At 51.8% G+C, this 22322-nt stretch overlaps 8 protein-coding genes across 8 annotated transcripts; 5 read left to right on the top strand and 3 right to left on the bottom strand.

Annotated features, from left to right (window-relative positions):
* Window positions 1–89: 89 nt before the first annotated feature.
* CC77DRAFT_1005550 (F1-ATP synthase assembly protein) lies at window positions 90–1239 on the top strand (the record flags this gene model as incomplete). The annotated part of the gene is made up of 2 exons (XM_018523355.1): window positions 90–216; window positions 266–1239. 2 exons carry the CDS (start codon window positions 90–92, stop codon window positions 1237–1239), a joined length of 1101 nt encoding a protein of 366 aa, XP_018389996.1.
* Window positions 1240–1767: 528 nt separating this feature from the next.
* Window positions 1768–5899, top strand: CC77DRAFT_1037942 (oxysterol binding protein 1; the record flags this gene model as incomplete). The annotated part of the gene is made up of 4 exons (XM_018527091.1): window positions 1768–1803; window positions 1850–4468; window positions 4516–4869; window positions 4918–5899. The coding sequence occupies 4 exons, from the start codon at window positions 1768–1770 to the stop codon at window positions 5728–5730; spliced, it is 3822 nt and encodes a 1273-aa protein (XP_018389995.1). The 3' UTR covers window positions 5731–5899.
* CC77DRAFT_981769 (DUF1740-domain-containing protein) lies at window positions 5876–9057 on the bottom strand (the record flags this gene model as incomplete). Its single annotated transcript, XM_018536090.1, has 2 exons — window positions 6794–9057; window positions 5876–6721 (listed from the first exon to the last, which is right to left on the bottom strand). Exons 1-2 carry the CDS (start codon window positions 8909–8911, stop codon window positions 5876–5878), a joined length of 2964 nt encoding a protein of 987 aa, XP_018389994.1. The 5' UTR covers window positions 8912–9057.
* A 171-nt stretch (window positions 9058–9228) lies between these two features.
* Window positions 9229–14881, top strand: CC77DRAFT_1016946 (hypothetical protein). The gene is made up of 3 exons (XM_018524307.1): window positions 9229–9759; window positions 9824–14189; window positions 14241–14881. The coding sequence occupies exons 1-3, from the start codon at window positions 9383–9385 to the stop codon at window positions 14796–14798; spliced, it is 5301 nt and encodes a 1766-aa protein (XP_018389993.1). The 5' UTR covers window positions 9229–9382; the 3' UTR covers window positions 14799–14881.
* A 128-nt stretch (window positions 14882–15009) lies between these two features.
* CC77DRAFT_532539 (hypothetical protein) lies at window positions 15010–15837 on the top strand. Its single transcript, XM_018532045.1, has 3 exons — window positions 15010–15255; window positions 15318–15419; window positions 15530–15837. Exons 1-3 carry the CDS (start codon window positions 15179–15181, stop codon window positions 15726–15728), a joined length of 378 nt encoding a protein of 125 aa, XP_018389992.1. The 5' UTR covers window positions 15010–15178; the 3' UTR covers window positions 15729–15837.
* Window positions 15838–17381: 1544 nt separating this feature from the next.
* Window positions 17382–18707, top strand: CC77DRAFT_927701 (hypothetical protein; the record flags this gene model as incomplete). The annotated part of the gene is made up of 4 exons (XM_018534006.1): window positions 17382–17644; window positions 17717–17873; window positions 17960–18408; window positions 18473–18707. The coding sequence occupies 4 exons, from the start codon at window positions 17382–17384 to the stop codon at window positions 18705–18707; spliced, it is 1104 nt and encodes a 367-aa protein (XP_018389991.1).
* Window positions 18708–19046: 339 nt separating this feature from the next.
* CC77DRAFT_1057777 (Aldo/keto reductase) lies at window positions 19047–20407 on the bottom strand (the record flags this gene model as incomplete). The annotated part of the gene is made up of 4 exons (XM_018528056.1): window positions 19047–19893; window positions 20107–20120; window positions 20222–20309; window positions 20361–20407. The coding sequence occupies 4 exons, from the start codon at window positions 20405–20407 to the stop codon at window positions 19047–19049; spliced, it is 996 nt and encodes a 331-aa protein (XP_018389990.1).
* On the bottom strand, window positions 20306–22275 carry CC77DRAFT_531727 (hypothetical protein). The gene is made up of 2 exons (XM_018532044.1): window positions 20361–22275; window positions 20306–20309 (listed from the first exon to the last, which is right to left on the bottom strand). The coding sequence occupies exon 1, from the start codon at window positions 22173–22175 to the stop codon at window positions 20685–20687; it is 1491 nt and encodes a 496-aa protein (XP_018389989.1). The 5' UTR covers window positions 22176–22275; the 3' UTR covers window positions 20306–20309; window positions 20361–20684.
* Window positions 22276–22322: the final 47 nt, after the last annotated feature.

Genomic DNA, 22322 nt, shown 5'->3' with positions numbered 1-22322 from the left:
GAGCGCGTTTGTGGAAAAAGTCGCCCCGGTGGGTCCCACTCGGCCTGGGAACAGCGTCCAAGCCATCTGCACAGTCGCTCCGTACCACCATGGAGTCAATTCGCCCAGCACTCGCCAGCATACGGCTGTCAGCGCCCCAGAGAGCCTACAGACCGCTCTACCAATGTCTACACACATCAGCCACACGAGGCGCCACGCCGCTGCCTCATCCATCCGGTACGACAAACCAGTGCAGCCAACTTGGCCAATAATTAACGTCTGACAGTTCCCGGGCCACCGCCTGAGACGCCTCAGCCACAGCCATCAGATGCATCCGAACGAGTTGCGAGGAAGAGGAGGCAGGCGGATATGATGAAGCAGGCGCGGGAGATGCGCGACGTCTACGCCCCCACCAACAACAAGCCCAAGAACATGCTGGCCAAGCGCTTCTGGAAGGACGTCTCAGTCACGGAAGGCGAGGGCGGCCTTCAAGTCTTCCTCGACCATCGACCCGTCCGCATGCCCAACAAGCAGATCCTCACCGTCCCCGCATCGAAGCCCCAGCTGGCGACCGCCATTGCTCTTGAGTGGGATCTCCTCATGAGTGCGCAGCAAGCCCTCAAGAACGATTACATCCCCATGACCTCGCTCGCCGCCCGTGCAATCGATATTGAGGCCGCCGATAGGGAAGAAAGGGAAAACATTAGGGCGGACATCCTGAGCTATCTGATGCGTGTGCTCGACACGGACACACTGCTCTGCTGGGCGCCAGCAAAGGTCCTGAACGAGACCCTCCAGAACGGAAAGACACTGCGAGAGGTCCAGGAGGAAGTGGCTACAGACATCATCGCCTACCTCAAGACACACGTGTGGCCGGGTGTAGAGATCAAGCCCACACTCGACCCCGAGACCATCATCCCCACTGAGCAACCCGAGATGACAAAGCAAGTCATTCGCGGCTGGTGCGCAGGTCTTCCAGCATACGAGCTTGCTGGTCTTGAACGCGCAGTGTTGGCATCCAAGAGTTTGCTAGTCAGCGTGCGACTGATCCATGAATGGGGCGAAGCATTTGCGCAATCGCGAAAGGTCAGTGACGCGCCACGCTTCGGCATCAAGGAAGCCAGCGATGCGTCGAGCTTGGAAGTTACGTGGCAAACACAGCAGTGGGGTGAGGTAGAGGACACACACGATGTCCAGAAGGAGGATTTGCGGAGGCAGCTGGGAAGTGCCATCATCCTTGTGGGTGGAGACTCAGCGTGAGGATGTTGCCATGCCATGTATAAAATGTACATTATGTGAACATTACCCAGATGATGTATCAACCTTGCGTGTGTCCTCTATAGTCATGGCCCTCGAACGGCATAATTCTGTAGACCAACTACGCAATACTGCCGACGAGAGAATCAGTCAAATACTTGTATATGCTAGTCTAGTCGGCCATGACATATGCCCGAGCAGTTCTCTAGGCGGGTGGACGATCTTGGGACAGTAGGGCCAGTCTAGCGGAGCAATAGTCGTGATTCGCTGGAGGAGCGGCCTGGATTGCGCGCCCCTGACGAATGCGCCCAAAAGCTGCTGAAAGCCCCGCCGCGACTGTGATGAAATCCTACAAAGGCGCGACTTGCGCACACGAGATACCTGGGCTATTCTGACTTGGTGCTGACAGCGATCCAACCGAACTCCTCCTCTACCTACCCAGCTTCCTCCGGCCCGCATATTCTTGGCTCGCTGGCCAATCACGCAACCATGGAAGGGTAGGTGCGCCCGCTCCAAGCTTATGCTGCCGTCATGGCGGGGGACATGTGGAGGACGAGGCAGCCCGTTGTGAGATGCCCCAGAGTCACGTCTAACCACACGTCGTAGGCACAAGCGCTCCAAGTCGGCCAGCGTCAAGAATCTCCTTTCGCGCGTCACATCCAAGACCGACGTGCCTACCACAGACGGCAACAACGGCACCGGCAACGGCAACAGCAGTGACACTAGCCCGCCCAGCACTGCCATTTCCTCCAACTCGCAGCCCTCGCAATCCGTAACATCACCTTCGGGACACAGTCGCAGTCTGTCCAAGAAGCAAAATCCACACCTCTCGACCAGCATGTCCAACGCAGGCGCCGGGCAAGAGAGTCTGAGTCCCTCGGCCTCGAGCTTCCAGCAGTCGCCAAGCTCGCCCACCAAGTCGACCTCGATAGAGCAGTCCGTGAAGCTGTTCAGGGTATTCGAGTCGCTTAGGAATGGAGACACAGCAGCTATATCGAGAGCCATAAGGGACCAGGCCGGGTCAACAGAGGGCGAAGATAGCAGATCGTCGCTGCAGCTACCCAGCGCACGCACAGAAGGCACATCGATCCTGCACCTGGCCATACAATGTGCCGAGGTGCCCGTCATTGAGTTTGTGCTATCAAACGCAACGGCAACACCAGACTCGCCCATCGACATCAATGGCCGCGACCGCGATGGCAATACCCCACTCCACCTCGCAGCCACCCTGGGCAGAACTCCAGTCGTCCGAATGCTGCTCGATCAGCCTGGCATCAACGATTCAGTCACCAATTACAATGGTCAGACACCATTGGATCTCGCTCGCACACCAGACATCTTCCAGCAACTGCAGCTCTCGCGATCCATATTCATCGACACCCACGTAAAGAAGATACAACACATGGTGACCACGGGAGACATGGACTCGTTGGAGAAGATACTGCAAGATGCTAGGATAAAGAGCACCCTAGACGTCAACGGTGGAGAGCTGGCGACTGACCCGGTCGTGGTAGATGCAGGCGGTACACTTCTGCACGAGGCTGCTAAGAAGAAGGATGTCAAGCTGGCGCAACTGCTATTGCTTAACGGAGCTGATCCTTTCCGCCGAGACCGAAAGGGCAAGCTTCCTCAAGACTACACCAAAGACGACCGTACGCGCGCTATTCTAAAGCGATCGCCTGCTGCCGCAGCAGCTCAGAGGGGCATCCAAGAAAAGACAATCCTCGCGGGTGGTCCTCCAGGACAAACTGCAACCGAAAGTGGCATGGGCGCGAAAGAGTCGCGCGAGATGAAGGGCTACCTTAAGAAGTGGACAAACTACAGAACTGGATACAAGTTGCGATGGTTCGTGCTCGAGGACGGCGTGCTCAGCTACTACAAGCACCAGGACGATACTGGATCTGCATGCCGAGGTGCCATCAACATGAGGATTGCGAAATTGTACATGGACCCCCAAGATAAGCAGCGGTTTGAAATTCAGGGAAAGTCTTCAGTCAAGTACCATCTCAAGGCGAACCACGAGGTTGAAGCCAAGCGATGGTACTGGGCTCTGAACAACGCGATTCAATGGGCCAAGGACGAAGCACGAGAGGAAGAGAAGCGGGCCACTCAGGATCAGGAGATGTTGAAGCAAGCTAAGATTGAGCAGATCAAGGGCGAGGGCGACACATCTAGTGTCGGTAGCTCCAAGTTGGCAGCAAGCTCGCGAAACATGGCTGCTTCATCCACTCTCGGAGTCCCGATGCCTAGCCTCGACAACACATCCTCGCGAACTGCGGTTAGTGTGACTGAAGATCCCGGGAGTATTTACGAGCCTAGCATGAACGGTCACGGTCTAGACAGAATGACCAGCCACATGGGTACCGCTACTGTAGCCGGCGACGATGAAGACGAGGACGACTACGGCGACGATACAAGCAGCCATGAAATGAAGCCCCAAAGTAAAGACGCATTCAATATCACAGCACAATCGGCCAAGTTGCAGCTTGATCTGTTGACATCCGTTTCAGGGGCGTTACAGGCGGAGATGAGTCGTTCACCCGACCTCAAAATTTCCGATCCTATGATGCTCCAAGCATTCACATCTTACGAGTCTGCTATCGGAAACCTGAAAGGGCTGATTGGCGATCTGCTTCGGATATCAAGGGATCGTGACGCTTATTGGCAATACCGCTTGGATCGCGAGGCTAACGTCAGACGCATGTGGGAAGAAAGCATGGCCAAGGTTGCAAAGGAGCAGGAAGAGCTCGAGAACAGGATAGGCGAGTCTGAGGAGAAGCGGCGAAAGCAGAAGAAGGCCCTACGAGAAGCGTTGGAGGACTACGAGACAACTGAAGCCAAACCTGATGCCAAGGATGAAGAAGACAATTTCGCTGACGCACCAGAAGACGCTCAGCAACAAAAAGAGCTGGGATCGGGTGTAGGACTTCCAGTTAAGAATCAGAAAGTTAGGAGAAAGGCTACGTTCGCCGACATCGCTGCCGACATATCAGACTCTGAATCAGAAGATGACGAGGAGTTCTTCGACGCTGTTGGTGCTGGAGAGGTTGAGGTTGTAGAAATGCCTGCGGCTGCTCCCAAGGAGACTGCACAAGTCGACGTACCAGCCTCCTCAGATGATCCGTTCGAGAAGAAGCACATGGAGATCGCCACAGCTTGGGCAGGCTACGAAGATGGCCCGCGGAAGAGGCTTGCCATGGACGCAGACGACAGGCCTAAGATCTCGCTTTGGGTATGTTTGATGTCGCAGTACATCTACTAGACGCTAACAGCTCCCAGGGCATTCTCAAATCTATGATTGGCAAGGACATGACTAAGATGACATTGCCAGTGTCATTCAACGAGCCCACTTCACTGCTTCAACGTGTTGCGGAAGATATGGAATACACTGATCTCCTTGACACCGCTGCTGAACGCGACGACTCTACCGAGCGAATACTCTATGTTGGTGCATTTGCTGCATCAGAGTATGCTTCGACCATTGGACGTGTTGCAAAGCCTTTCAATCCTCTTCTCGCTGAGACGTATGAGTATGCCAGGCCAGACAAGGGCTACCGTTTCTTCATTGAGCAGGTCAGCCATCACCCACCGATCGGTGCTGCTTATGCGGAATCCAAAAAGTGGGATTACTATGTAAGTACTAACATTTGCCCTCACGTCACACTTTCTAATGCAGCCTAGGGTGAATCTGCAGTGAAGTCCAAATTCTATGGCAAATCTTTCGACATCAATCCGCTCGGAACTTGGTTCCTTCGTCTTCGGCCAACCGTCAATGGTGGAAAAGAAGAGCTGTACACCTGGAAGAAGGTTACGTCCTCCGTCATTGGCATTATAACTGGTAACCCCGTTGTCGACAACTACGGTACCATGGAGATTACAAACCATACGACGGGAGAGAAATGTCTTATTGAGTTCAAGCCGCGCGGTTGGAAGGCTTCGTCAGCCTACCAAGTCGTTGGAAAAGTCTTTGACGCGCAGAACCGCGTCCGCTGGAGTATTGGCGGTCGATGGAACGACAAGATTTACGCCCGCTTCACCCCAGGCTTCGAGGATGTGGATGTTGAGAAGAGCGGAAAGAGTTCAAAACACGACGACAACAAGGCTTTCCTTGTCTGGCAAGCTCACGAGCGCCCAACAGGTATACCTTTCAACCTTACTCCTTTCGTCGTGACCCTTAACGACATTCCCGACAAGCTTCGCCCTGTTGTTGCCCCAACAGACACGCGTCTCCGCCCCGATCAACGCGCCATGGAAGACGGAGAGTACGATTTTGCGGCAACGGAGAAGAACAGGGTAGAAGAAAAGCAGCGAGCAACCCGCAGACAGCGAGAAGCTGAAGGCAAAGAATTCGTACCCAGGTGGTTCAGCAAGGGCAGGTGTGAAACGACTGGTGAGGAATACTGGGTTTTCAACCATGAGTACTGGCAAGTGAGGAACCGTGTTGCCAAAGGAGAGATCACATGGGCAGAAGCAGGCACGGAAGACATTTTCTAGAAGTTGTGTTGATGATCTCAAATGCCCACTAGTTGGATAGTCGCGGGTGCTTAATGTACATGATTCTAAATTCTCTTCAAGAAAGCTTGACTGAGCAGGAAATTCGTCATCTGCCTAGCTCACCTGTACTCTCTCTATAAACCCTTCATACATCCAACTCAACATAAAGCCTGAGTTCCTTCTCTTGCATGACCCTATACAGCTTCGCCTTCTCCTCGTTCCTAAAAACATCCCTCGCATCCGTAAAGGCAAACATGATGTACTCTTTACACCATGGCAGGTTCCTCAACCCAGCGTAAAACGTGTCCTTGACCCGTTGTTCCGCTTCCTCGACCCTCATCTCCCATTTACTCTTCTTACCATCTCGGCGTGGTTTCTTGTTCGCATGCCACTGCTGCTGTCGTGTCTGCTCGCTATGCAAACACTGTAATTCAAAGTTGACATAAGCTTTCCAGAGTGCGGGACAGCGAGACCCTGTCACCGAGTCTGTAGCGCGTCTATACAACGCACGTATAGAATGGCTAGTTGAGCCCGCCCTCTCGTCCCTCAACGCCTCGTAGTGTATCGCGAATGCCCAGCTCGCTAAACTCTGTTCGTCCGGTTGAGAATAGAATCCTTCCCAGAATCTTCTAACGCGATCGTCGATTGCAAAACGCGTCTCGTTTGCAGCGTACACGGAGAGCAAGATTGTGTTTGCTGGGAAGTCGTCGAGAACCCAGTCGAGGTTGCCACGGATCAAAGAAGGTTTGACAATTGGGGCTCGGGTGGCGTGGTATGCGAGGAATTGTGCGAGAGATTGAGCGCGCAGTTCTTCGAAGGGAGACTTGTCGAGGCGATGGGATGAGAACCATTGTCTTAGGCGGGAGTAAGGGTAGAGTTGGGGGTTAACGTCGCGGACGGTGTCGCTAAGGAGAACGTGAAGGCAGGTACATATTACTGCTGTTGGGTAGTCGTGGTTCAGTAGTGCATGTTCTTCGATTTGACTGATTTTCTCATATGCTGGTTGGGCCCAGGGACTCGAGTTTCTGTGCTCTGCATTGGGAAGTTTGCCTTCTGGCGAGACGAGCCGCCAAGAAGCTTCTTCGTGGTCTCCTCTTCGGAGCGCTTCCCATACCCAGTTGCTGAAGAGCTCTAGACTCCATGGGGCTGAAAGCAGATCGTCTCCCTTTTGCATGGACAGCGCCATGCTGAACACTTGATCTGCCTTGGAGGAATTGCCCAGGCGCGATTCAACTAACCCATAAGCGTTGTACAAACGCAAACTTGACGGCCGCGCTTTGAGTAATCGCTTTGCTGTCTTGAATGCTTCCGATGGAAAGTGTTTAGATTCGAAAGCAAGGAGATATTCTCCTACAATTTCTTCGCTTGAAGGATCCGAGGAGAGGATCTTAAGCAGACATCTGATAAAGTCTGCATCAAGTTTGATTCCGTCAAGCGAGAAGTGCTGCTCGAATAAGAGCTCAGTGGTCATCTGGAAGCTCTTTGCTGAATAATTAGAGTATCGTTTGACGGCCTTAGTGAAATCATGAGATTCATCAGTGTCTGGAGTAGCAGAGTGCCAATGGCGCTGTAAGAATGGATCAGTCCACCAGGCTCGTTGTTGTGGGATACGATGTGCTAGCGGTGGTAGCATGCAGAAGCACAAGAAAGCCTCGATCATCAGCGTCGCTGGTGTCTCAGGCGTAACAATGGCTAAGTAGGGTTCGATATCCGAGAAGAAGATTGTATGAAAGGCGTCATCTTCTGCTACATCATCTGATGCCCGACCAGGGTGTCGTAACACCGACGTAGCCTCGCATTCGCGCTCTCGGAAGCTCTCAAAGTTAGCATCTGACGCTTCTCTTTCCTGCAAAGACGAAGGCCCTGGAGGTGGCGGGTCGTCTGTACTGCCATGCCTCCAACCCTTTGCTCCCGTCTCGCCAATACGAGGCACTTCGCTTTCCCAGAACTCTTCAAAAGCTTGGATGTCGGCGCCTGATTCTGGACGCATCAGGTGATGCTCAAATAAGGCCTGCCAGACTGCAAGACCAAGCTCCTGGTATCCTGCATCATGAGCCATGGCCGTCAGACGCAGTAATAGATGCAGGCTCTGTTCTGACGAAATGTCGGCCTTGTTTGCACGAAGAGACTCTACACATTTGAAGAAGATAGCGCGACACTCTTCATATTTGAAGCTTGTGAATCGTGACTGCACAAAGTCGAGGTACATCATCCACAAATCCACACTTTGCGGATGTTTCGCAAGTACGTCCTTCCATTTGCCGGCCAGTTTCGCGCCATCCCAAGCTCTTTCTGCCTCTTTCAAGAGGCCCTGGTATAACCTCAGCTGGCTATTCTTATCTAGACCAATCTTCTTCAAAGCCTCCTCGTAGGTAGAGATGCGTACGTCTGCAAGGTGTGCTTTGTCAGATGCAGTCAATTCAGCAGATGGCCGCTCAAGCTTGAGCATGGCCTCCTGGTGTTTGATCAGTGCCAACCAGCCCTGGACGTCTGTGGGGTGTTCTTTCGTCTGCCGTGCAAGCTGGGAGTTTTTGCGAGTGATCTCGGTGTCAATCACAAGCTCGGGATCAGACTCGTACTGCGTGTCTGGGTCTACAGGCTCGCTTGATTTGGGCCCATCGATGCGTCGGTAGTCTGCCTCCATTTCCACTTGGTCGTCCTCATCTTCGCTTTCATCGCGTCTTCTTTTGGCGCGTGAAGACAATAAGACAAAGTCCTGGTCGAGACTTGTATCGCCTTCTCCCGTCTTGACCAGTCGTAGAGCGCGCCCACGCGACTTATTCGCACGCTTGTCTGTCAGCAGTCGCTCTTGCCGTCTGCGTGTTGCTGGTGTTACAACGATCTTCTTGTCTGTAGACTCGGCTCTGTCGATCTTCTGATTTGCGGAAAGCCCTAGTATGAAGCCATGACCAAATCGACGGTAAGGCGGGATATCATAACGATTCATTGTCCCATAACGAAAAACGTCGGGGTCACCTCGTCGGTCGCTGAAGTAGGGCCTGTCTTTGTTTGACTTTTGCTCACGAGTACTTCTGTCTGGCGAAGGAGATCTTCTCCTGCCCGGAGCTTTCTCTTTAGATGACTTTCCGACTTTCTCATGTTGTTGAGGTTCCTTGGGCGGCTCTGGCTCTACCTTGGGCTTTGGCCGGAAGCTCGCAAACTTGGGAACGTTGGACGACATGACGAAAGATACGGCCACAGCGACCTCACTATCGTAAATGAGGATTCAAGCTAGTGTCATACAGCTGTTGCTTTCTAGCAGAGCGATAGATTTGATGCGCCTGGTCATGAGCCGAGAAGACAACTGCGACTGACGGCGCTCCGTGTAAACTCTAGATAGAATTCACGAATCTATATATCTAGAGTGAATGCGCAGGGCGACAGATGGGATGGAAGATGATTGGAGACGGGAGGCGTAAGGCGCGTCGCACGTGTCTCGGGGGTCCGGCAGCATATCTGGCTCGAGCGGCCCGCCGTAAAACCTCTTTAGCGTGAAATCTTGGCTTCCCGAAATTTTGTATGCGCATCACTGGCTTCAAGCTTCCCAACCATCCGCCACGACAAAATCTACGCTGTACCGCTGCGTCTGATGGCTCATCGCATTATCAAAAACACACCTTAGAGCCCGTTACGATAGTGAAACCACCTAAAAATGGCGACGGCGCTACAGAAACAGCTCGCATCCATTGCGGCTTCGAGCACCCATCAGCTCGACCTGCGCGCGCAAAAGTCGGCGCATGGCAAGTCGCTGCTATTCGATTCCAAGATCGCCGCATCGCAATCCTTCGAAACCATCTACCTAATCTGCTACGATGGCTACAAGGACCTTTGCGCATTGGATCCCAGGTTTCTGCGCTTCTCGAAGAATCTGTTCAGCGAACAGAGCAAGTCGGAAGATCGCACGCAGATGAGCAAGGATGAAAACGCAAAGTTGAACACAGTACTCGAGGCATTCATCACGCTGGTCGGACCAAGGCTACTGTTGAAGCCGGCGGAGAAGGCCCTTGAGTGGCTGGTGAGGAGATTCCGGTGAGTTGATGCATCTGGAAGCCTCTGATGGCTTTCCACACGATTGAGGCTGACAAGAAGCCAGTATCCACGAGTACAACACCGAAACCCTCGTCTTTACCTACCTGCCCTACCACAACACACCACAGTTCCTTGCACTGCTCTCCATCCTACCCGCACAACCACCGCACGCTATCCGCTTCCTCTTTCCCTACATCCAGGCGCCAACCAAAATACCCCAGCGTACGATCGCATACACTGCCATCAATACCCCGCAGTTCTTCAACGCCTACCAATCATATGTAACCAAGGTGGTAGAGGCGGGCCACCAGGCCTCGCATATGCTGTCCTTCTGGTCAGGAACCACAGTTGAGGCTATATACGGCATAGTGAGCAACGCAAGCTCTGGCAGAAAGGACCTCCAGGACCAGGGAACTGAGAAGCTGGTCTTGGAATTGCTCCCTGTCCTCAACAGCTGCATGCGGGCAAAGCATGGGGCTGACACGGTCCTGGCCTGTTACGCTATCGTCATTATGATGGTCAACCAGGCCAAGGTCGGAGACAAGGTCTTGGATGGACTGATGGAAGCTGTCATTGCAGCCCATGACGAAACATCCCTTCAGTCATGCCTTGCATGCCTAGCTATCATCGCCATGGAGCGCTCCAAGGCGCAAATCCCTGCCAAAGTATCAAAAAAACTGCTCAACGTCCCGCAACTCGTGCAGAAATTGACGGCGCTGTCACATCAATGTCAGGTCGAACGACTGGTCCTGGGCTGCGCTCTCGGTGCGCTCAGTGATAGCTCCGACGAGAACCGTGAAATCTTCAGCGAGTTGATCGCATCTGGCCTGCTCACTACGTCGCGCGTTCAGATGGTGCTCTCAGCACTGGTTCAACTCCTTCGCGATAGTGCGCCGGGTTCCCAAGAGCACGGAGAGGTTCTTCAGCTCGCTACCAAGATGACCGAATCTAAGGAGCTACAAATCATAATGCAGGAAGTGGCGAAGCAGAACAATGTCGATCTGGAATCGTTGGGACTCACTGTTGGCCAAACATTCGATATCGCGGAGATTCCCGAAGAGGATTCGGACGAGGAGATGCTCGATGCCGATGAGGATGCAACCGAGAAGCCCCTCATACAGGTGCCCGAGATCACCAGCAAGAGCTTCTTCGATGCCGGTTCAGAAAGCGAGTTCATACAAGTCGCCGACGTTTTCGAGCAGGCTGTGGCCACAAAACAGACCCGGCACTTCCTCGTTTCAGACACGTTGCAGCAAGATTCCGCGTTCAAGCAACCAATCTACCTTTCGTTCCTTGCTCGCGTGTGGAGTAGCATCCGACCAGTCGCTGTCCGCGTTGCCGCACTTCGTGCAGCCGCATCATCATTCGAAAAGATTGAAGCTGCACATGTTCTGCAGAACATCTTGCCGTACCTTATTCACGCGCTCACTGATTCATCCCCACTCATCCGACGTTCAGCAGCCGCATGTGTCGGATCTCTGGCACGAAAGGCCTCCGCCAAGTCAAAGGCGCAAACCTGGGGAAAAACAGACCTCTATGGGAAGGAATCAAAGGCCCTTGCAGAGCTCAAGCCTGAGGATGTCCTGGTTTTTGTTTCGTCGATGCTGCAACCGATCTTGGAAGAATGCGTGATGGACTCAAAGTTCGTCATACCTGCGCTTCGCGATGTTCTGGAAGGCACACAGTTGAAGAACCACACCAAAAACACGATCAAGATGCAAACCAGGACATTAGTCCTGGGATTCCTCGCAAGCCATGCCAGTCTTACGCCAGTGTTGAGGGTGCGACTTAGCCTTCTACCAGTCGCGAACATACGCGGCAAAGTTTCCGACACGGTTCGCAGTAACACCATGATTCCCTTGCTCACCGCATGGTCTAGTCTTCCAACTGCGACCGTGACCGCTAGCTGCAACAGCGAAGGCCTTTCGCTTGATGAGGTGGAGCGGGCTCACATTACTTCCACAATGCCCAGAGAGGCGAAGAGCGCTCAGCTGCTCCAGGACATAATCTCTGGAACCCTCAACAAGGACCGCGAAACTCTGGTTATTGCTGCTTTCCAGCGCATCCATACCTCGTGGTCGTCCTTCAGATCTGAAGCTCGACACGCATTGGCCCAGTGCATGCTCGGTCTCTCTACCAGTGAAAGCGACACCTCTTTCGACAAGCTCTGCAGAGAGCAGTCCATTGAGATACTGCGCAGCGTCGATCTTGATTCCGCTATTCTCGTTTCTTTCTTGGAAAGCATTCCATCCCCTACAGCTATGCCTGGAGGAGCGCCTGCTGCGAAGAGAAGACGAACAAGCCGAAGTGAGATGGCCCGCGTGGAGCTTTCGTCTCAAGATGACGTTCAGCGACTTCTCCGAAAGCTCACATTGGTTCTTGAGCTAGTTGAGGGATCCAATCCAGGACAACACCCAACGCTGTTCAAGCACCTCTTTGGTATCTTCGCGGAGCTGCAACCACTCAAGCAACAATCTGGATCCGAGCTAGTGTACCTGCAGAGCATCATTCTGGGCTCACTCAGCCCTATCGTAAACACATTGAAGGAACAGACGGACACCACAGACTACCAATCAGCAGTACGAGCGGATCTACTCATTGACTGCATTCGACACTCCGGCAGTCCTCAAGTTCAGAACAGTGCTCTCCTGCTCATTTCCAACCTCGCATCATGGGTACCCGATCTCATCCTTCATAATCTTATGCCCATCTTCACCTTCATCGGATCTACTCTACTTCGCCAACATGACGACTACTCCGCCCAAGTCGTCGATAAGACCATTTCCCGTGTTGTACCCCAACTGGCAGCTTCTCTCCGCTCAAAACACAGGGACTTTATCGCTGGAGTGTCCGATCTGTTGCTCAGTTTCACTGCTGCCTTTGAACACATTCCCCTGCACAGGAGGATGAAGCTGTTCACAGAGCTTGCTCGCACACTAGGCCCTGAAGACTCGCTTCCGGCTATTGTGGCGCTACTTGCCGATCGCTACCACAGCAAAGAGCAGCGAAGGTTCTGTGCCGATTTGCTACTTCATTTCGAACCTGTACACACCCTTGTTACTTTCAAGGGTTACCTCGACCTACTCACTGATGCAGTGGGGCCGAAGCCTCAGGTCTCGGAGACGCTGTTCAGCCTTAAGGAGAAGACAAAAGACAACAAGTTCGATCTATCAATCCAGAGCATGCTGTCTTGCTTGACAGATCTTGCACTCGATGACAAGGTGAAAGCGCATGTCACCCGAGCGTACAGAAAGAAGGATGACCCTGAACGGCCACGAAGGATCTTCGCAAACATTGTCGAAACTACTATTCAGTTGTCAAAGAAGCTGGCAACGAACCCCAAGACATACGCAGGTTGCAGCCGTGTCCTTGCCAGCTGCCTGGATCTCCTACCAACAACTGATCTCGTCAAATCGGCACAGCTACTCCTCTCAAGCGCGGACTCTCATGTGCAAGTTGCCGCCGTCAAGTCAGTTGAGCTACGCGCTGGCACCGCTAAGCAGCATGACCGCAAGTCTGTAGAGGCCCTGATCGCTTTCCTCCCTAGTGTCCAGGATCTTCTAGAGCAATCACCCGAGATAGACGCTAAGATGGTAGCTGTTAGCTGCATTGACCGCATCATCGAGCGATTCGGAAAGAAGGACGTGTCTGCTGTTGCATCAGTTGCCCAAATCGTCTCCGGACCACAATCGCTATCCAGCAGCGATGACCGCCTCCGCATCCTATCTCTCCTCTGCCTTACGTCTGTTGTTGACGTGCTCGAGGATGAAGCCATCTCGCTTCTTCCTACCGTCTTGCCAACAGCGTTCGAATACTTGTCGCATGCGATCGAAGAAGAGAAGACTGGTCTACACAATGCTGTGTTCACCATTCTCTCAAATATTGTAGAACGACTGGGGTACATGTTCTCGCGCGACTATCTCGAGACAGCTCTTCGGTTGTGCCACCGCTCCGCTGCTGCCGATCTGGAACAGGCTTGCGACGAAAGCCGCAGCAGTTTCTTCCAGAGCGTATCTGAGCACCTGGGTGCCCAGGAAGTCTTCGCTGCTCTGAAGTCGACATGGCCAGATGCCGCCTCTCAAGGATTTGATGCCTCGCTCGAGCAGCTTGAGCTTCTGCGTGCGACTGTCAACACCCAAACCAAAGCTAAGCTTGTTAAAGCCAGCCCGCCACTCTTCAGCCTGCTTCTGCAGACTTTCCGCCTACGTGAGACTGTTCAATCTGCCACGGTGGAGGTTGACGACGAAGAGATCGAACAGCTGGAAGGCACTCTTACGGATTCGGTCATTGCTATGGTATTGAAGCTCAGTGATGCTACCTTCCGTCCTTTCTTCGTACAGCTCGTGGACCAAGAGGGCCCCGTTTCTTCCAAGCCTGAACGAGCTATCACCTTCTACAAGGTCCTTGCCGCTTTCTTCGACAAATTCAAGGTATGTAACGATCTCTATTATGATGATGAAGTATCGCTAACAAATGTTCAGTCTCTTGTAACAAGCTATTCGAGCTACATCATCGAGCATGCTGCGAAGATGCTTATCGGACTTGCTAAGGACGACTCAGAGGTCGCCACCCGCAGCGCTGTTCTCGCAGCCCTCCAGAAGACATTCCAGCATGACCAAGACGGTTTCTGGCAGGCGCCATCCCACTTCGGAACGATAATGCCACCTTTGTTGTCTCTGCTCAACCTCCCGTCTGCCTCTACTTCTACTCCAGAGAACAACACCAACAACGTTATTCCCACCATCACCGAACTCGCTGTTGCATCTGCATCATCTATGGAGAATCACCGTGAGATGAACAGCATATTGCTGAAGAACATGAGAAGCGAGGACAGAAACACAAGACTCGCAACAGTTCTGTGTGAGCAAAGCTTGACGAGGAGGCTGGGTGAAGAATGGTTGGGCTTGCTACCTGAGATGCTACCGTTCATTAGTGAGCTCATGGAAGATGACGATGAGATTGTAGAGAGAGAGTGCCAGAGGTGGAAGAATGGCATGGAGGAGATTCTGGGAGAAAGCTTAGAGGGTATGCTGCAGTAGCGCATGAATAACCATGTTTGATGTAAATAAGGAGTTTGATAACCACGTCTAAGTAGATGCAACTATCTGTGCGTCACTACACACCCAGCGTATTCCTCCTTGCGTGCTGTCTCGATATGCGACCTGTATAGCAATGTATGCCGCTAGTCGCGATTATGACGTCTGTCGGCAGCGCGCACTGACCATTCCCCTGGGCTTCCAACTTGCCAACCACCCGACTTCATCGTTCGCGTCTTTCCAACTCTCAAACTATGGCATCGTTATTATAGCAACCTGCCACATGCTTCATCACGAGCCGTGCTTACACAACAGTCGGTAATATCTCGCAATCACGGGTTGTTTTCCGAGGCGACCTTCCAGACCGGGATGAAGAAGACACAATGACAGCAAACGCGAGCATGATCACCTTCAGTGGTTCGGTCCTGGAAGCAGATTTTCCTCGAATATCTTGTTCCTCGTACAAAACTGGTGCTTTTTGGTTCCACTCTATTTGTCTGAAAGCTGATCGCGAGGACGTAGACACTGGGACTCCCCGGAACAGACGGACAAACCTCAAAAGATGTTGAGTATCGAGTTCGCAATGTTCGTTTGCGACAGTACATATCTGAGCGAACTCTTGTGGTAACAGAAAACTCAGTATGCTATCAACTTCTTTTCATAAGGACTTTGACCTTGCTGATGTCTTTTCAAAGCAACGTTTGCCAGTGCGTCGCTGATGAAGTCTGATGCAGCATATTTCATATCCGTTTTTCGGAGGCTCGACAATATCGCACTCTTCAATTATTCCGCGCTATAATCTCTGTTGCCTCATCTTCGTTTCTTATACTTTCCTCGACATCCATATCGCGTGCGTACTTACCACTTGCCACTGATATGGACTTTCACTGGAATTACTGGCATCAAGACTCGCCCTTACAGCATCAACCATGAGGTCAGTGCGGCTCACGTGTGTTATCCACTGGTGCCTGACCACTGCCACTCAAATGTTGCGTATAAGCCCTCACAGTATTCTCTTCCATTTTGGTCTTGAAAATATCACACTCACGCTTCAGCACAATCCGCATCCGTGATCCTTGACATCGAACATACCAGCCAGCCTCATCCCACTACGTACCATAATTACCGTCTGTTGAGCCTTGATCCAGATATGGCCGAGTCCTTTAACAAGAAACGCAAAGCTCAAGTGTCGGAGCTGACCCTCGAAGATGACCATAGAGCTACGCAGCACAGCAGGCTGCCTTCAAGTCGAACAAGCGCAAGCCATAATCCTCTCGCGGACCGAACGTGTACCCGGAGGAAAACCACGAAACGCCAGAAAGTCGCGCAGGCCAAGAGTGATCTAAGTTTAGGACGTGAATCAAATGCACTGACTTTCACAGACGCGCCCACGAACACTTCAGCTGCGGACGAGGGGGACATAGTAACGGAGGATACGCCTGTGCAAGATCTGATAGCATTGTCGAAGGGCGCGCGAGCTAAAAGGACCAAGGCGAAGAAGAGGGTTGTTTAAGAGGCAGAAGATGAAGACGACGATGTGAAAGTCCAGGAGCGACTACGTGCTAGATTGACCAGTAAGAGATATTTGTGTCCTTTATGTGAACAATTATGACTAACTTTCTTAGTCTTCGATCCAGAACCCCATCCTGCCTTTAAGCCATGGCATTGCGATTTTGCAGCGCCTACGCCACCGTACGATGATCAACAGGCATGTCCAATTGATTGGTCAAAAGTAACCATTCTACATGACGACCCTCTGCACTGCCAAGAAGCCTACGAGTTGCGTCGTCCATGGGACAAGGAGCCACTAGCATGGGACAAGGTTGCTCAAAAGGTCTTCCTCCCTCCTTCTAAGGACGGAACAACTTGGAACATCAGTCCAGAGGGAGGGCGAAAACGGTTCAAGGCGGCAAACAAAGCGGTCTTTGAGCTGACAGGCGTTTACTTCCCCGAGAGTTCGCTTGGACTCGAAGGTCATGGCATACCCCTGCACAAAGACTTGAAGCCGATCCTCGAGGAACTTGCTGAATCACATGTCGTTGTCAAGAAGGAAGTAATGGTCCCTTCCGAGGGTGATGCGCCAACCGGAACGGATCCATTCGTTGACCGGAAGGATAAGGTTAGCATCACAGACATTCTTCGATAAGAGTCGCGCTGTAATTTGCTGTAGTAAAACTCATTACCTATTTGATCGACTCGAACATTAATGTTTTGCATCGAGGAGGGATATATGGCAATACTACTATACACTAGTTCGAAATACATCATTGATTGAATGGTTGAAGATCTCGATATCAAACATTGCCTGAGGGCTTTCGGTGCTATCATGCGTCCACTGCATGATTGGGCCGATCCTTGTCGCTCAATCTATGGATGCACTTTACGCCACTCACCAGACATTCCAACAACCACTCCAGCGGATTCTTTTGAGACGATGGTCTAAAGAGAAATGCTTGGAATACGGCACTTCTACGCCCCACATCGCTGCACATATCCATCCTTCCTTGGATAAACATCTCGCATCAATGGCCCTGCTCCTCTCCGCTTGTCCCAGGGAGATACCTACGGCGTTGTCGAAACACCATGATGTACTTTTCTCTAACAACTCTTGTGCTAGCAAGCGCGACATGCGCTCAGAATGTCAGTCGCGGCGCAGCGATGATGCGCTTCGCCTGTTCGCAACTTACGGTCGAACGTTTGGATCCTTTGGTCAACCCTGGAGTTGTCGGAAGCCCACATACGCACCAGATCGTTGGGGGAAACAGCTTCCAGCCCGAAATGAAGCCTGGAGAATACGATATGGTAGAAAAAAGTAATTGTACTACGTGCACATTCAGCGAAGATTTTAGGTATGTGAGCAAAGCGATAAAGACTGGCATAGAGCATGCATCTAGAACGCGATCATGGCTGATCGAGCGCAGCAACTATTGGACTGCAGCGTTATATTTTCGCGCACAGAATGGCACATACAAACGTGTTCAACAGTTCCCGAACGGTGGACTAAACCAGAGAGGTGGTATGACAGTATACTATATACCCCCATATGATGGCGTCAGTAATGTGACTGCCTTCAAGCCTGTTAGTCTATCCTTCTACCCTTCCTATCAACAAGAGATAACGAAAGATCTTCACGAACCTAAGCTGTGTTGCTGACATGAGAACAGGGTTTTCGCATGCTCGCCGGCAACCCGCTCCTTCGCAACACCACCGGTGAATCCCGAGGTATCTGCCATCGTTGCATCTACAAAAATGCGCAACCCTTTGGCGGTGCCCCGTGCACAGAAGAAGACACGACCTTTCTTCCCACCCGCATGTGCGAAGGCGGTATCCGCACACAAGTCACGTTTCCTACATGCTGGGACGGCGTAAATCTTGATAGCCCCGACCACCAGAGCCATGTTGCATACGCGGAGATCCCCTACGAACCGTATGTTGCACCCTTGGCAACGCATCCATATACGCCCGAACAGCAGAGGGGGAAGTGCCCAGAGGGATTTCCGATTATGCTGCCACAGGTCATGTATGAGGTCATGTTCGACACAATGCCATTCAACCAGAAGGAGCTATGGGGCAACGAGGGAACACAGCCTTTTGTGTTCAGTATGGGTGATGCGTAAATCTCCCCCGTTCCGCCGAAATACTTGGAAGCCCGTATTGCTGCTAACTCTGGAAGATAGAACTGGCCACGGCAACCATGGCGATTATATGTTCGGCTGGAAAGGCGACGCATTGCAGAGGGCGCTCAATGCAAGGTGCAGTAACGATCATTGTAGTGAGCTGGAGAGGCAGAGCGACGAAGATGCAATGAAGTGTAGTATTCCACAGACGGTGATAGAGGATGTTGATGGCTATGAGTGTAAGCATTCTCTTCTGCATGAGAGGTATCGTGCTAATTTATTGGACAGGGCTTGAAAGTCTACCCGGTGGAGTGCAGATCAATGATGGCATGTAGATCTAGCAAAGGCGCCCAACTCTTTTGCGCGTAAAGGCACGCTAAAGCTCAGCAATGTACAAGAATCAAAGTGAAGACAAAGAAGAAAGAAACGGTTTCTTACTGCCTTGATTGATTGTCTTAGTCCGTTGGCCAGACTACTCTGCAGTACGGACGCATCTGATAGCAATGAAGAATGTACACGCGTTATTTAGAGCGAACAAAGGCTTTCAGCACCTCACGCCGTGCTGAATACATCGTTGTACAACAAGCTTCGAATAACTTTCATGATATTGTGACTACATGCAGGCTCTCATCATCTACAAGACGACCTTGTTAGGTGCCTCCTGCTCCTCCGGCTCGTCGAAGATGTTGATGCTCCACCTGGGCTTGTTGGCTGTGTATGGTACGTTGTACCTTCTCCTGCCCTGGTGCTCATCCGAGAACTTGGTGATAGCCTTGATGTCTTCATCGTCGAGCTCGATCTCCTTGAAGTTCTCGGCAATGCGAGACGCAGTGACTGACTTGGGAATGACGGAGTGGCCACCCACTTGAGACCATGCGAGAATGACTTGCGCTGGCGTTGCGCTCTTCTTCTCCGCAATAGCCTTGATCTCGGGGCGGTGGATGAGCAGCGGGATGTCAAAGAAGTTGTTGCCAAAAGCGGAGTAGGCAGTGATGTGGATGTTCTTCTCCTTGGCGTAGGCGACGAGCTCCTTGCTAGGGAGGATAGGGTGACGCTCGATCTGGTTGACAGCAGGGACAAGGCCGGTCTTCTCAACGAGAGCCTTCAAGGTCTGGTATGTAAAGTTGGAGACACCGACGGAACGGACTTTGCTCTTTGGCAGCTTGTTCATGGCCTTCCATGTCTCACTGTTGGGAACGGAGTTGTCGATGTTGACCTCGTTGGGGTCGGAGGTCATTGGGAAGAGTTCAGAGTGAGGGCTCTTTCCCGGTCCGAAGTTAACCGGCCAGTGGATGAGGTACAGGTCGAGGTACTCGAGCTCAAGCTCGGCGAGAGTGTCATCGAGAGCCTCCTCTACCTTCTCGGGATCGTGCTGAGTGTTCCACAGCTTTCCAGTGATGAAGATGTCCTCGCGCTTTAGACCCGGAACATCCTTGTAAGCACGCTTGATGCCCTGCGCAACTTCCTTTTGGTTCTCGTAACTATGATTGGCGGAATATCTCGTCAGCTAACGCTCTCGGCAAATGATAGTAGAGGATGGTCATAGCTTCCCAAGCTTCCGTCTCCACTGAGGGGCATCCCACTTGAGCTTCCAACAACAAACACGGAAGAATATCTTGTCTCTGGGCGGATGCGGAAAGAAAGTGACGGGGAGTGAAGAGTAGATGGTTCCTATGACAAGATTGTCAACTTACATCTTTGCGAGGTCCTACGTTCAACGAGTTAGCGATTGCATCCAAGAACAACCAATGGCTGGGTGGCTATGGAGTGGAGCCAACGGTTCCAGGGTCTCCAGGGTCTGTCACTTACCAGATGACGGTATCCGATCTTCAACGCCTCGTAGACACCATTGCCAACCTCGCCAGGAGCGGCTTGCCAGGTACCGTATCCCAACTGCCTATGACAACATCAGCAAGCAATTGCCAGGGTACAGACTGTAATAACATACGGGATCTTGTGACCAGAGTTAAGGGTGACGGTCTTTCCTGAAGACATTCTGAATGATACGTAAGGTTTGAAAGTGGGGAGTGAATAACGTGGGATGGGTGATCTGGCTACCAGAGGCAGAATCGCCCTTCTTAAGTATCGCATCTTGAGTGCTCTCGGCCATCGTGTCGGCCGGGAGCCATTATGTATGTCTTGCAGAAATTGCTTCAGGACGTGGGATGTCGGACGTATACAGCAAGGCACAGCACCGTGTTGGCTGGGCTGGCGGGATAATTGCGTGCTCTCGCGACGAAAACACACCCCGCTATCGTGGTTCGGGAGAGCTTTACCCTGCGTCTGCGCTTTGGTGGGGCAGGACGCTCGGTTGTAAAGCCACCGAGACGTCCATGGGCTGGCGAGATGCTCCGCGTCTCAATAACTTGGATGTTGGGGGCAGAAGTGATACCTCACCTTCAGGTCGCTTTCGAACGACTCGCGTTCCTTCGCCACTCATCCAAACGTCAACATCTACTTCTGACTCCCTGGTAACCTTCTCTAGAAACTCTTCAGTCCAGAGTGGAAATACAACAACGGTTTCTCCTTCTGACGTAGGAGGTTTATGTATGAGAGACAATTGCTCCGAAGCCTCCATCTTTCCGATTACCTCCATGATGGTTTGGTCCATTGGAAGACGAAAGTGTTCCCTTGATAACTTGTAGTTGAAGAGAAGATAATTCGAGAGCACCAGCACTAGCAAGCAAGTGCTGTAACTGTACCGAGCATTCTGCAACTGAGTAGTCCGCAATCGCCAGTTGTGATTCCTAATATTAGAATGTATGGCTAGGCGATCGGAAACGACCAAGTTGTCACGCCTGTCTATGGCCTTCATGATGTATCTATTCCAGAATATTGGGTTCGTATTGCCGGTGATGATTGTTCGCTCCACAAAGAACTCCCGAAAGAGCACCCAAAGCCTCCTGGCCTGCTCTCGAGCTGGTGAAGGTTGCGCTTTTCCCCCAGGTACTTTATCGTTCTTCCTCGAAACTTGTATGATTTGTTGTATGTGTTCTATGTTAATGATCAGATCATCCTCGATTGCAAAGCAGTCGCGTGTGTCTGTAGCTTCCGAACGAATACCGTGCAGAGGGATGGCCAGGTACACAGAGCGAGCACATAGTCGTTCGTGATAGGTCCAGGTCCGCCAGAACCACGTGTCCTGCACAAGGTGTTCAAGAGTGGCTACAATACACTCAATTGCCGATAGTTCCGCCGTACGTAGATCATCAAGATTGGATGTCAAACCTGCGAGCATCCATTGATCTAATATAGGTATACACAAGGGTGCTAGAGCACATTGGCTTTCTGCATACACTCTATTCATGCATTGTAGGTGGTTCTCGACGTCTGAGCGATCTGTTTGATCAACGCACAATTGATCGAGCCAGAAATAATGTATACATTGATGCGCAGCGAAGCGTAATGTACGGTGTATGACGCGATTCAACTCTGGGGCTACCTGGAAAGACGTGGCGTCCGGTCGGAGAACAACATATTGTGGGGGTTTATCAGCCGTCGATCCAGAACGTTGCCAAGTATAGGAGATAGTCAGGTATGGTCCAGGAATCGGAATGAGGGGTGAAAGGCGAAGATAGATAATCTCTGGTTGCTGTTGATGGTCCGGCAAATTCTCGGCTGCCAACGAGAGGAAGCGAAGCGATAGAGATTGGTCGGGCTGCTTGCGGTACAAAGCGATCTCTTGAATCTCTCGTATGCTAGTGAGCACTGCCTCAGGGCTACCGTGAATCTCTCTGAATGTAAGATGAGTATCTTTTTGCATTGTGAGGATCAGATCAGGAACGAGTTGTGGAGTAAAACAGAGCTCATTGGAAAGCTATGTTGCAGAATGAAATTGGAAATGTAATACGGTATGTGGGGATAAGTGTAGGCAAGTAAGTAGCCTCGCTTCGAGTAAGACATGATTACG

The sequence above is a fragment of the Alternaria alternata genome (genome assembly GCF_001642055.1).
Source record: "Alternaria alternata strain SRC1lrK2f unplaced genomic scaffold CC77scaffold_3, whole genome shotgun sequence".
NCBI classification, from domain to species: domain Eukaryota; kingdom Fungi; phylum Ascomycota; class Dothideomycetes; order Pleosporales; family Pleosporaceae; genus Alternaria; species Alternaria alternata.
The sequence above is the reverse complement of the archived record's forward strand: the minus strand, read 5'-3'. Positions and strand labels throughout refer to the sequence as shown.

What these genes read in the sequence shown, in the direction of transcription:
- CC77DRAFT_1016946 (XM_018524307.1), top strand. Translation starts at nt 9,383, where the DNA reads ATGGCGACGGCGCTACAGAAACAGCTCGCATCCATTGCGGCTTCGAGC. An exon ending in TGGCTGGTGAGGAGATTCCG is followed by an intron (nt 9,760 to 9,823) that starts GTGAGTTGATGC and finishes ACAAGAAGCCAG; the next exon opens with TATCCACGAGTACAACACCG. An exon ending in CTTTCTTCGACAAATTCAAG is followed by an intron (nt 14,190 to 14,240) that starts GTATGTAACGAT and finishes ACAAATGTTCAG; the next exon opens with TCTCTTGTAACAAGCTATTC.
- CC77DRAFT_532539 (XM_018532045.1), top strand. Translation starts at nt 15,179, where the DNA reads ATGACAGCAAACGCGAGCATGATCACCTTCAGTGGTTCGGTCCTGGAA. An exon ending in CCTCGAATATCTTGTTCCTC is followed by an intron (nt 15,256 to 15,317) that starts GTACAAAACTGG and finishes GCGAGGACGTAG; the next exon opens with ACACTGGGACTCCCCGGAAC. An exon ending in TATCTGAGCGAACTCTTGTG is followed by an intron (nt 15,420 to 15,529) that starts GTAACAGAAAAC and finishes AGTCTGATGCAG; the next exon opens with CATATTTCATATCCGTTTTT.
- CC77DRAFT_531727 (XM_018532044.1), bottom strand. Translation starts at nt 22,175, where the DNA reads ATGCAAAAAGATACTCATCTTACATTCAGAGAGATTCACGGTAGCCCT.